Consider the following 12,832-nt stretch of genomic DNA (forward strand, 5'->3'; position numbering starts at 1 on the left):
CATAAAGAGGTGAAGTGACTTGCCCAAGACTAAAATAAATGGCAGAACTGGAACAAGAGTCCAAGCCTTCAGTCTTATTGCAAGTGCTTTCTTTCATTCATTCCCTGTCTGTCTCTCTCTCATTCTTTCTTTGAAGAAAAATGAATTATTTCAGTGGAAGAAATCTTACTACTCCCTGGATAGTCATGAAAAAATATATCATGTCTGCATAATTTTTCAAGTATTTATTTTTTCTAAATCCTTACTACAACATTTTTGGACAGTAACATGCTTATTAGTGTTGTAGTGTTAAATATATGACAACATGCTCTAACATTAATTGAGAAATGTCTATCATTAGCATGTTGTTCTACAAATTGCGAAGTTCAATATTAATCAAGAAAAAATTATAATGCTAGCACCAAGATTATTATTAAAGCAAAATATCTGTTATAAATAATACTGAGTTTTGGAATCTATTACATAAACATGTTATTTGAGTTCCTGGAGTGTTTCTTATGAAAAGATCAGTATGGAGAAAACCACGCAATACTATATATTTGAAAGATATAACTGTTAACCTATTAGATTGGGATGAGGTCCTCAAGAAGCATGAATGAACAGAAGATGATTGTCAAAATGACTTCTAAGAAAGGTAGAGTCCTCTTAATGTGAAAGGCTCTGAGAGATGTTCTCTGTGGGTAATTTGCTCAGACCAAGGGAAGGGACACAGAGGATCACTAACAGTGGTATGGTTGCTCCATTATCCATGATTAAGAAATATTTTTAAAATATGGTTTTGAAGAGGCTACACATTAAGCCTGGAGGGATGTGCCCTTGCTCCAGAACCTAGAGGTCTGCACTGAGATACCCTATCACGACTTGTCAGGAACCCCACAAGGCATATTTATATTCCATAAATACCTCTTGGACCACAGCCTGGACCTGCTGCAGAGCCTTCTCAAAAATGACAACCTTCTGAGTCACATGGCAAATATATCAGAAGAGTATTCCCAAAGAGTACTGTATACAATCTTTCCAAAACTCAAAAGAAGCTGATCAAACACTGTGACTCTTTTAATTGTTGGAGGTTCAAAATGAAATATATTGCCACCTCTCTTTTTAGCGGAGTTATCCCAGCATGCTCACTAAGTTTAATTATCTTCTGCCATAATTCATCAGGGTTTTGCATAGGTAATTCTGATAAAATAAAAACAAATATGATGGGCACAGTCAGTGCTGCATTCTTTAAGTCTGTATATTACGAGTGGTTCTAATTTCTGTCATTGCACCTGTGATACAATGTTGTTTCAGTTTCATTAATCTGTCAAAGGAGGGAAGCTTTAAAGACTTCCATTTGCCTTTTCCCCAATAGTAGTTCTTACTGCATAGGTCAGGGGACCCAATGTCAGTGTTTTGCTAACTTTATCTTCTCTAATTATACATTCAGGAATAGGTGAAACAGCCAATGATTGGATCTGTAAACTAATAGACTTGCTGTGGCATGGCCTTGGAGCAGGACCAAGTCCTTATTCTAATCACAGTGCTTCTGTATAATCCCATTGTAAGAAGGCAACTATGACAGTATTTTGAGTCTCTTGATATTAGTTTTCTCCCTAGACTCTATATCCAAGAGCCATTAGACCATCTTGAGGATAATAATGAATAAAGATTTTTTATTCATTATTATCCTCAAGATGGTCTAATTGGAGAATAAACTGTGTATTATGCTCCAAAAATAAAATTATAATATATAGTGTTGCTCTATATTAAACACTGTTAAGCTATATTACATCTATGCATGCAAATGGAAATGTAAACATATCTGTATTTAGGTATACATATATAGGGATACATGTGATAAAGAGATAGATACAGCTATCTATATATAAAGACATAAATATAAAGGTATACATAATAGATATATTTAATGTCTCTCTATTACAAAGGTTTTAATGATTATAAAGGTAATCATTATTGAAGTTACAAGTCAATTCTCTTTTGACTCAGAGAGACACTGAGGCTCACAGGGGTGAAGTACCTCTTAGGAAAACATTTAGCCAGTAGCACAGCTAAGTCTAAATCGGACATCCTGACTCCTAGCACAGTAATCCTTTCTGCGGTTCCCTTTTTATTCAGGAACTTTCTATTATGGCTCTTCACATTGCCTAATTAAGATATATCTTAAAAGTTTGAAAAAGAAAGTAGGCAAACACCAATAAAACATGTACTCATTTTAACATCAAATAATCCAATACTTTGTGCAGTGTTATTGGCTTTTAACAGCCCAGTGAGATTCATTCTGCCACTTTATTCTTCAAAGTAATGTGTCCTAATTACATGTGAAATGTTACACTGCATTAGTATGAAGGTATAATCAATGAATGGCCAGTTCATTCAGTATTTTGAAGACTTTGCAGAATGGAAGGTCATGCCTGATGAGAATACAATAGCAAGAGTGTCACCCAGTGCTTATAGCAATTCCACAGTAATTAGAGTTTTACTTAGATGCAGTGTTTTTTTGTTTTTTCTTTTTTTTGCGGTACGCAGGCCTCTCACTGCTGTGGCCTCTCCCGTTTCGGAGCATAGGCTCCGGACACGCAGGCTCAGTGGCCATGGCTCATGGGCCCAGCCGCTCCGTGGCATGTGGGATCCTCCCGGACCGGGGCATGAACCCATGTCCCCTGCATCGGCAGGCAGACTCTCAACCACTGCGCCACCAGGGAAGCCCTAGATGCAGTGTTTAACTGGGTTACTACCTAAAGTAAAACTTAATATCAAGCTCTTCTTGCTTTATATATTTTATCAGCAACCCAATTCCTAACTGAAATGTAAGACCAGTACCTAACTATAAATGTCCTTTAAGTGTAGTCCATTTTATGAGTCTATTAGAGCAGTGAGTATACATCTTTCAACAAGTGATATTGTAAAACACAGCTAAAGAGGCATATAGTCAAATTTCTGAGAATTTTTTTCAACAAATACTTATTGTATATCTGAGCAGAGTGCTGAATACAGTGTGGTAGGAGAAGCAAATGAATGCTGTGACCAACAGGTTTAAAAAATACTAACAATAATAATAATAACATAAATGATACCACTTAATTGCATGAACAAGCTTTTTCCCTGGACATTATAATCGCAATTTTATAAATGTGCAAACTGAGATAAAGTTAAATTACCTGCTTAGTATCATTCAGCTATATGAATGTACACGATTTTAACTCGTTTATTTGCCAGAAAAGTATTCTGCATTTATGTCAAATTTGAGAACAACTGGTTCCTGCTCTCAAAGCTTTCATTACTTAATGATAGATGGAACTCACAATTAACAACACAACTAGGTACCTTTAGGAGAATATATACAGGTTTAAACACAATGATTAGCGGGCTCTATAGAGTTAGCATTTAAATTTGACTTTAGCAAATGTAGCATGAGTCCCAGATAGGGTAATATTTGACCCTGGATTTGCATGGACAAACAAAAAAAGTTAGGTTACTTCAGTGATATTGAAGGCTGTGAGTAAAGACAAGTCAAGAAAGACCCTGGCATGTCCAGGTGTTAACAAGCAGTTTGGTACCTACAAAATACAAAATACGTAAAGAATAGCAGAAGAAGAGGGTTCAGTAGCAAGAGATAAGATTATATGAACTTATAAGAGGAAATCTTATGAAGTACTCAACTTGCCATGCTAAGACATTTTAAAGTTTTTCTACTGGCAATAAGAAGAAACATAAAAAATGAACAGTGAGGGAATGGTCTCAGGTGAAATGGCATGTGGAGTGACTGAAATCAAGGGAGTCATTTAGGAGGATATTGTAAGGATTTAACTGCAGTTAGATACACTTCTCCACATGTATCCAGAATCATTCTATAAACTGGATGGTTAATATTACTTATGGTAATGACATCCATTTTGATATCACTCTATAGCCTAAATTTATCTCATATACTACTATATTCAATGCTAGGGGTGGGAGACATGAAAAAGGCAATGCAGGTATTCTATCAGCATTCTAAGATGCAGAATTTGTATTAGAAAAATAAAGATACCTGCTCAGACTCATATGAGCAATAACTGAAGAAAACAAAAGGAGAGCTTGAGGCTCCTAACCCTATTCGTCATGTCTTACAGCAAGCTCTAAGTAACAAAGGCAAATGATATCAAATTTTAATCTGCATAAATTAACACCATACTAACAGTTAATGGAATAATTATTTATTGCTAGCACAAATGAATCACTGATGAGAAAAGCTACCCATCCTTAATCAAATCTAAAACCTTGCAGAGAACACAGAAATCAACATAATAATTACTAAAACTAGTAATTCCTCTTTAGCTACTACTTAATTTTAAAAATCATAGTAATTTACATCTTTAATTTATACCCCTTCATCCACAATGCAACAGAACACATTGAGGTAAAATGTCTTGTTTTAAATGCTATAAATTACTTGAAATCTTGTCAAAAGTATGAGTCCAGTTCTTATAATTTCTTTGGATGCAGTCTTGGTAGCAAGATTTTTGGAAATAGACTTCAAAAACTCTGAAATCAAAGTTTTACTGAGTAAAGAGGGCTTATGAAAGAACAAGAAGAGGATGAAGGATTTATAGCACAGCTTCCCCACATAACCTCACAAAATAAAATCAAGGAGACTTTTCTGTCAAAGGGAATAGATACGGTTCAATCATGATAAAGCTTTCAAATGTATCTCTAGACACACCTAGATCAAAATGACAAATGGCTGAGCATTCACCACTGTAGAGTTTCCCAATTTTTTATGCATGGATATATAGAAAAATGAAAACTCTCAGCAACTTGGAAAAAGAAAGACTGGCAGACAAATTGACAATATGAGGGGGAATCTCTTATTAATGATAAGATATGGCATCCAAATCTGAAAAACCTAACTGAAATTGAACTTACAGCACGTACCACAATTGCTTCATGAGAACACACTAAGGAAAAAGTTAGAAAGTTGTTTCATTCTTATATCTATTACCCACCATCTGCTGACCCAGAAATTTGGGGCACAGAATGCTCAGAGAAGATGGCATTTACTTCCTCACATAGCAAATTGACTTATAAGTTAAGATGATCCCTCCCTTCAACCTCTGAAATTCCATATTCTCCACATTCACGGTGTATTTTAAAAGTAGGGTAGGTAGTTGTAAATATCACAAGTCACACGCTGAAATTAGGAACTGACTGGTGGTAGCATTGTATATTTAGAGACGTCCAGTCATGAAGTGGGAGAGAATTATGACTTTGTGTACCCACAAAAGCTTTAAGAACTTGAAAGTCAGGCAAACAGAATAGAAGGAAGACACCAGTAGAAAAGAATAAAAAAATTAAAGTGCTAAAATCAAAGAATTGTGCTAGAAGTTTGGCATTTCTCGAGTTCATTTCTAGCTGGAGAATTGAAAAACAAAGTTAAAAAGTCCAGAGAAAACCATAATTCAAAAAGACACATGTACCCCAACATTCACTGCAGCACTATTTACAATAGCCAGGACATGGAGACAACCTAAATGTCCATCAACAGAGGAATGGATAAAGATGTGGTACATGTATACAATGGAATACAACTCAGCCATAAAAAGGAACGAAATTGGGTCCCTTTTATAGACGTGGATGGACCTAGAGACTATCATTGAGTGAAGTAGGTATGAAAGAGAGAAACAAATATCGTATATTAATGCATATATATGGAATCTGAAAAAATTGGTATAGACAATCTTATTTACAAAGCAGAAATAGAGACACAGACGTAAAGAACAAACATATGGATGCTAAGGGGAAAAGGGAGGGGGTAGGATGAACTGGGAGATTGGGATTGACATACATACACTATTGATACTATGTATAAAATAGATAACTAATGAGAATCTACTGTATAGCACAGGGAACTCTACTCAATGGTCTGTGGTGACCTAACTGGGAAGGAAATCCAAAAAAGAGGGGATATATGTATATATTATAGCTGATTCACTTTGCTGTACAGTGGAAACTAACACAACATTGTAAAGCAACTATACTCCAATAAAAATTAAAAAAAAACAAAACAAAACCTTGTTAGGAGGTTGAAAGGTAAACAGGTACTCCCTACTCCCTATTATTGGATAATCTTGTAGTCTTTTTTCTTTAATAGATAACAAGAATGTGGCTTCAATGCATAACATCTAAAATCACCAGGAGAAAGCTGGCTAATATTAAAAAGCAAGAAAATATTAAATACTCAATAGAAGAAATAAGGAAAAATGTCATGGAAATGACAAATCTATTCAAATCTATACTAAAAAGAGTAAAGAGCAGAATTAATCCAATCAACACAAAAAACAAACTAAGAACAAAACAAAAGAAACAACAAAAAATGCAGTAAACCACTAAAACAACTCATCAGTTGTTGAGCAAGTTTGAAGAGAAGCTCTTAGAATGGAAAAGAAAGGACAAAGAAATGAACATTATGAGAGACAGAATATTATCATTATAGATAATTGGGAACAAAAATCCAAGATGTGGATATTGAAAATAACAAATCATATTACACAGAAACTAAACTACTTGTGTACAGGAGAGACATACAGAGTCAGGCAAAAACAATAACAACAGCAACTGTGCAGGCAAATATTAATAAGTATATTGTCTACTAAAAAGCAGCAACCAACTATATAAAATGCCCAAAGTTTTAAACAAAAGTACTACCCTTAAACAATATCTCCCTTGCAACTAGTAAGTAGATAAATGTGTCCCTGAGATGTAATGCACAGCATAGTGATTATAGTCAATGATACTGTATTATAAACTTCAAAGTTTCTGAGAGACTAGAATTTAATTGTTCTCACCACCAAAAAAGTTATAATTATGTGACATGTTAGAGGTGTCAGCTAACTCTATGGTGATAATTGTATTGCAGTATATAAATGTATCAAACCAAGATATTGCACACCATAAACTTACACAATGTAATATGTCCATTATATCTGAATAAGAAAATAAGAAAAAAATAAAATTACTAGACATGCAAAGAAACAGAAAACTCTGTCCCACCTTGAGCAGGAAAAACCAATAAATAAAAACTTAATTTCAAGAAGACTCAGATTTTGAATTTAGCAGTAAAAGACTTCAAGGAAGCTAATATAAATACATTACAGTAACACAAGAATGAGGCAAAAATAAATAAACAAATGGTAAACTTATTGGAAAAGGAGTTTTAAAAAAAACTATATTCAAAACACATTACTGTATATGTAGAAAATACTAAAACAATTACAAAATTCTACTAGAATTAACTAGATTTAGTAAATTTGTAGAATAGGAAATAAATTTACAACAATTAATTTATTTATATATACTTGAAGTGAGTATTCCAAAATAAATTATAATTAATGGTTTTTAACCATTCATAGTATCATTAAAAGAAAATAAGAATAATTTTAGCAAAGATGTGCAAGTCCTATACACTAAAATCTACAAAATATTACTGAAAATAATTAAGGAAGGCCTAAGCAAATGGCAAACTACATTCTTTTCATGATTTGTAAGACTTGGTTTTGTTAAAGTGATAATTCTCCCCAAAGTTATTTATACATATAACACTATCCCAAACAAAATCTCAGCAGGCCTTTTAAAGAACCTGACTAGCTTATTCCCAATTTTTATAAATAAAAAAATTGACATTTAAAAGGCAACATAAATTTTAAAATTAAAAAACAAAGTTAAGGAGTTGCAGTACATTATTGTTATACTGAAATCAGGACAGTATGGTATTGTCACAAGCATAGATATTAAATATATAAGTTATTGGAACAGAAAGGAGTGTTTGCATGGGCCCACATGGTGACCCACACATATATGGATTCAATTTGATTTTATTAAAGTGACAAGATAATTCAATGGGAAAAGTACGGTCTTTCCAACAAAAGATACTGAAGTAACTGTATACTCATGTGGAAAAAAAAAAAAGTAACCTTCGGGCTTCCCTGGTGGCACAGTGGTTGAGAGTCCGCCTGCCTATGCAGAGGACGCGGGTTCGTGCCCCGGTCCGGGAAGATGGCACATGCCGCGGAGCGGCTAGGCCCGTGAGCCATGGCCGCTGAACCTGCGCGTCCGGAGCCTGTGCTCCGCAACGGGAGAGGCCACAACAGTGAGATGACACATATAAAAAGTAATTTCAAACGGATTATACAGATTTGCATATAAGAGCTAAAGTCAGAAATATCTAAAAGAAAACTTGGGGAAAAAACGTGACCTTAGGTTAGAAAATATTTCTAACAGAAAATACACAAAACTTAAAGGAAAAAAATGACAAATTAACCTTTGTCAAAATTAACTTTTGGCCATCTGAAGGCACTATTCAGAAAATGAAGAGAGGGACAGACAAGGGACAGGGATTTCCTTGCCTCTGAGACGTCCGGGTTCTCGGCTCGGCGGCGTGACTCGGCGCTCCGCGAGCTGTAGTTCCCCGGGACGTACTGGGCGCGCTCAGCTTGCGCGACGCGCATGCGCTCAGTGCGCCGGGAAACGGCGGCGCCAGCGCGCTTTTCTGTTTTTCCTAGTGGAGCTCTGGGATCCTGGCTTTCCCGCAAATGCAGCCACTCACTCCCACCCCTCCCGCGTTTGGCTCCCTGCATGGGGGGCGGGGTTCATCTGTAGCCGCCTCATGAGGAAATGGTGACAGTTGGCACCCCAACAACTTGGAGCTTCGCTGGCCGCCAGGCCGCATGACTGGCCTCACCTGTACACCTGGAGCCAGTCGGCCCAGTGGCCCCTGTTCCTCCTCAGCAGCAGCAGTTTGGCTGGGCTCAGCTGTTCCAGCTGCCGCTGCTTCTCGAAGCGCTCCAGTTCTTCATGACCTTTGGACGAGCGGGTTCAAATGCAACAGCATGAGCATGATGGAGAGCTGAGAAGAAGGTGCAGCAGTGAGGTGCGTCCATTAGGCTGTGGCTTCCTCACCACTGGTTGGGGTCTGTGTCCTGGGACCCCTGGGCACCCCGAATCACGGCTGTCCCAGCACGGAGGAAGTGGCAATGGCTTCAGCTGTCCTGCTGCAACCCCGTGAACCCCATGCCCCAAGCCTAGAACACCTCACCAAAGGGTAACCCAGGCCAGATGAGGCAGGCAAAGGGGAGCACCTACCACCTACCCACCCTTGTTCTGTGGCAGCCCCTCCAATTGACATGACACAGATGCACCCCAAGGGGTAGATGCTGCCGGCCCTTGGGTGGTTAGGGGAGGGTTTGGGACCATGGGGGCCCCAGAAAGACCAGGGGTTGGTGCCATTTCTCTCTGCTGCTTGGCACCCATCTACGTCCCAATCCAAGGTAAGCTTCCTCCTGCAGAAGGTCACTTTTGTAAGCTCTTCCCGTGGTAACTACAGGGCTGGATCCTACCCCACCTCCAGAAGGGCCTGGGGGTCAGGGATAGCACCCATATACTCCCTTCCCCAGTGAGGCTGGCCTCGTGTTCAGCAGGTCCTGCCAGCTTGTCCCCATGAATCCTGGGAACCATCAACCCACTACTGATACTGTTGCACTAAGTTTTTCTTTGACCACAACCTGTTGGTTTGCTTCTTAAAATCTACAACCATCACTTCTCATGTCTCATCCTCAGCATAGGCAGTACCCTGAGGACATGGCATGATCTTCCCATTGGGAGATGGTACAGGAAAGCATGGTCTGGCTGGGAACCTAAGGACCCACAGGATCTTCCTAGTTAGACCTGAAAGCTCTTCTGCGAAGCTGCACTGGGGGCGGTACAGCTGTCCCCTAGCCTGTGCTGCCTGGCCTTGCCCTACCAATGTCAGCATCACTGTCCTTTCCTCTGAGACCAGGGCTACAGAAACAGGTCCTGACCATACCCTATTCCTGGGAGTTGAGTAGCTTGCTGGGACCCCAGTTAAATCTGTCTCCAACATTCCCCACATGTACTTTCCCCCACATGCTCAACTGTAAATATTACTCCCTTTCCAGAAACAAATTCCAAGGAAGCAAGACCTAAGTACTTACCAGGGATCCATCTTGGGTCAGAATGCAAGCCTCAACTCCTTCAGGGAGACACACCATGGTCAGCCTGGCCAGGAACTTGACGAGGCGCAGAGACGCTGGCCCAGCTGGCAAGAAGCTGAGTAAGTACAAGGAGTTTGTTATTCAGCACCTAAAACATGCATCTGCTTAGGCCACTGGCACTAGGAGGCAGAGGCAGGGCTCTGCACTTTCCTCTTGTAGCACTGTCCAGTTGCCACACTGATCCACACTTCTCTGTGCAGCAGATATGTGTGGAGCCCTGCTTAGTATCAGGTCCAGGGATTCCTACCTCCAATTCTCCAGCCATTTCCTCAGCCCCACCCATCTGCCACCCAGCTCAGTGACCCCTCTGTAAACCTGGCAAGTCACTCAATCTCTCAAAGCCTCTAAGCCCAGTTTCTTCATCTCTAAAATGGATAAATGTAGGAAACTCACTGAGGTCAGCCCCTGGCTGTGATCACTGTGGTCTCAATCACCACTGCTTACTGCAGGAGCTATAGAATGTTGTGGAGATGCCACTAAAACACAAACAGCACAGGGCTCAACACATGACACGTAGTGTGAGGTCTTTAGCTTGACTTGTTAAAACACATTGTCACCATAAACCCTAAGAAATGTACATACTCACAAAGAAAAAAAAGAGAGAGAGAAGGAAATCAAAACAATACTACCAGAAAATCAGCATGAAAGCAGTGATGGAAAAAATGAGGGACAAAAAGGTATAAGACATACAGAAAACAAATAGCAAAATGGCAGAAGTACTTCCTTATCAGTAGTTACTTCAAAAGTAGATGGATTAATCTTGCCAGTCAAAAAGCAGAGATTGACAGAATGGATAAAAGACATGATCCAACTACACACTGTCTATAAAAGACTCACTTTGGACTCATACAAGTTGAAGGTGAAAGGATAGAAGAAATAGCCCATGAAAAATAGTAATCTAAAGAGAGCTGGGGTGGCTATACTAATATCAGACAAAATACACTGTAAATAAAAAGTTATAGGAGGACCTTCGAGATGGCAGAGGAGTAAGATGTGGAGATCACCTTTCTCCCCACAAATACATCAAAAATGCATCTACATGTGGAACAATTCCTACAGAACACCTACTGAATGCTGGCAAAAGACCTCAGACCTCCCAAAAAGGCAAGAAACTCCCCATGTACCTGGGTAGGGCAAAAGAAAAAAAAAAAAAACCAGAGACAAAAGAATAGGGATGGGACCTACACCTCTGGGAGGGAGCTGTGAAGGAGGAAAAGTTTCCACACACTAGGAAGCCCCTTCGCGGGTGGAGACGGGGTGTGGGCGGGGGGAAAGCTTGGAGCCATAGAGGAGAGCACAGCCACAGGGGTGCGGAGGGCAAAGCCGAGAGATTCCCTCACAGAGGATCAGTGCCAACCAGCACTCACCAGCCCGAGAGGCTTGTCTGCTCACCCGCCGGCCAGAACAGGTTGGGGCTGGGAGCTGAGGCTCCGGCTTCGGAGGTCAGATCCCAGGTAGAGGGCTGGGGTGGACTGCGTGAACACAGCCTGAAGGGGGTTACTGCCACAGCTAGCCGGGAGGGGGTCCAGGAAAATGTCTGGAGCTGCCGAAGAGGCAAGAAACCATTGTTTTGGGACGCGAGGAGAGGGGATTCAGAGAACTGCCTAAATGAACTCCAGAGATGGGCACGAGCCGCGGCTATCAGCGGGGATATCAGAGACGGGCGGGGCATGAAACGCTAAGGCTGCTGCTGCAGCCACCAAGAAGCCTGTGTGCAAGCACAGGGCACTATCCACACCTTCACTCCCCGGGATCCTGTGCAGCCTGCCAGTGCCAGGGTCCTGTGATCCAGGGACAACTTCCCCAGGAGAACACACAGGGTGCCTCAGGCTGTTGCAACATCACGCCCTGCATTCCGTACCCCTCCCCCTGCCTCCCCCCCACCCCCTCCCCCAGCCTGAGTGAGCCAGAGCCCCCTAATCAGGCACTCCTTTAACTCCATCCTGTCTGGGCGAAGAACAGACGCCCTCAGTTGACCTACACACAGAGTCAGGGCCAAATCCAAAGCTGAACCCCAGGAGCTGTATGAACAAAGAAGAGACAGGGAAGTTTCTCCTAGAAGCTTCAGGAGCTGCAGATTAAATCTTCACAACCAACTTGATGGACCCTGCACCTGTGTAATACCTGAATAGACAATGAATCATCCTAAAACTGAGGCAGTGGACTAACAACCTGACTTTACACATAAAGCAATTAGAGAAAGAAGAACAAAACCCCCCAAAGTTAGCAGAAGGAAAGAAATCACAAAGATCAGATCAGAAAGAAATGAAGGAAACAGTAGTAAAGATCAATAAAACTAAAAGCTGGTTCTTTGAGAAGATAAACAAAATTGATAAACCATTACCCAGACTCATAAAGAATAAAAGGGAGAAGACTCAAATCAACAGAATTAGAAATGAAAAAGGAGAAGTAACAACTGACACTGTACAAATACAAAACATCATGAGAGATTACTACAAGCAACTATATGCCAATAAAATGGACAGCCTGGAAGAAATGGACAAATTCTTAGAAAAGCACAACCTTCCAAGAATGACCCAGGAAGAAATACGAAATATAAACAGACCAATCACAAGCACTGAAATTGAAACTGTGATTAAAAATCTTCCAACGAACAAAATCCCAGGACCAGATGGCTTCACAGGCGAATTCTGTGAAACATTTGGAGAACAGCTAACACCTATCCTTCTCAAACTCTTCCAAAATACAGCAGAGGGAGGAACACTCCCAAACTTATTCTATGAGGCCACCATCACCCTGATACGAAAACCAGACAAGGATGT

At 40.1% G+C, this 12,832-nt stretch overlaps 1 protein-coding gene across 2 annotated transcripts in view; it reads left to right on the forward strand.

The window, feature by feature from the left end:
- The first annotated feature begins 8,550 nt into the window (after nucleotides 1-8,550).
- Nucleotides 8,551-12,832, forward strand: part of LOC307186953 (uncharacterized protein) — a 54,887-nt gene continuing 50,605 nt past the window's right edge. For both annotated transcript variants that reach the window (XR_013828519.1, XM_079922632.1), the window contains exons 1-2: nucleotides 8,551-8,908; nucleotides 9,954-10,108. Coding sequence is in view for 1 of the 2 variants with exons in the window: in XM_079922632.1 (XP_079778758.1) it covers nucleotides 8,858-8,908; nucleotides 9,954-10,108 (206 nt within the window). In the remaining variant the exon portion in view is untranslated. The remainder of the gene's footprint in view (nucleotides 8,909-9,953; nucleotides 10,109-12,832) is intronic.

Source organism: Stenella coeruleoalba (assembly GCF_951394435.1).
Source record: "Stenella coeruleoalba genome assembly, chromosome: 5".
NCBI lineage: Eukaryota > Metazoa > Chordata > Mammalia > Artiodactyla > Delphinidae > Stenella > Stenella coeruleoalba.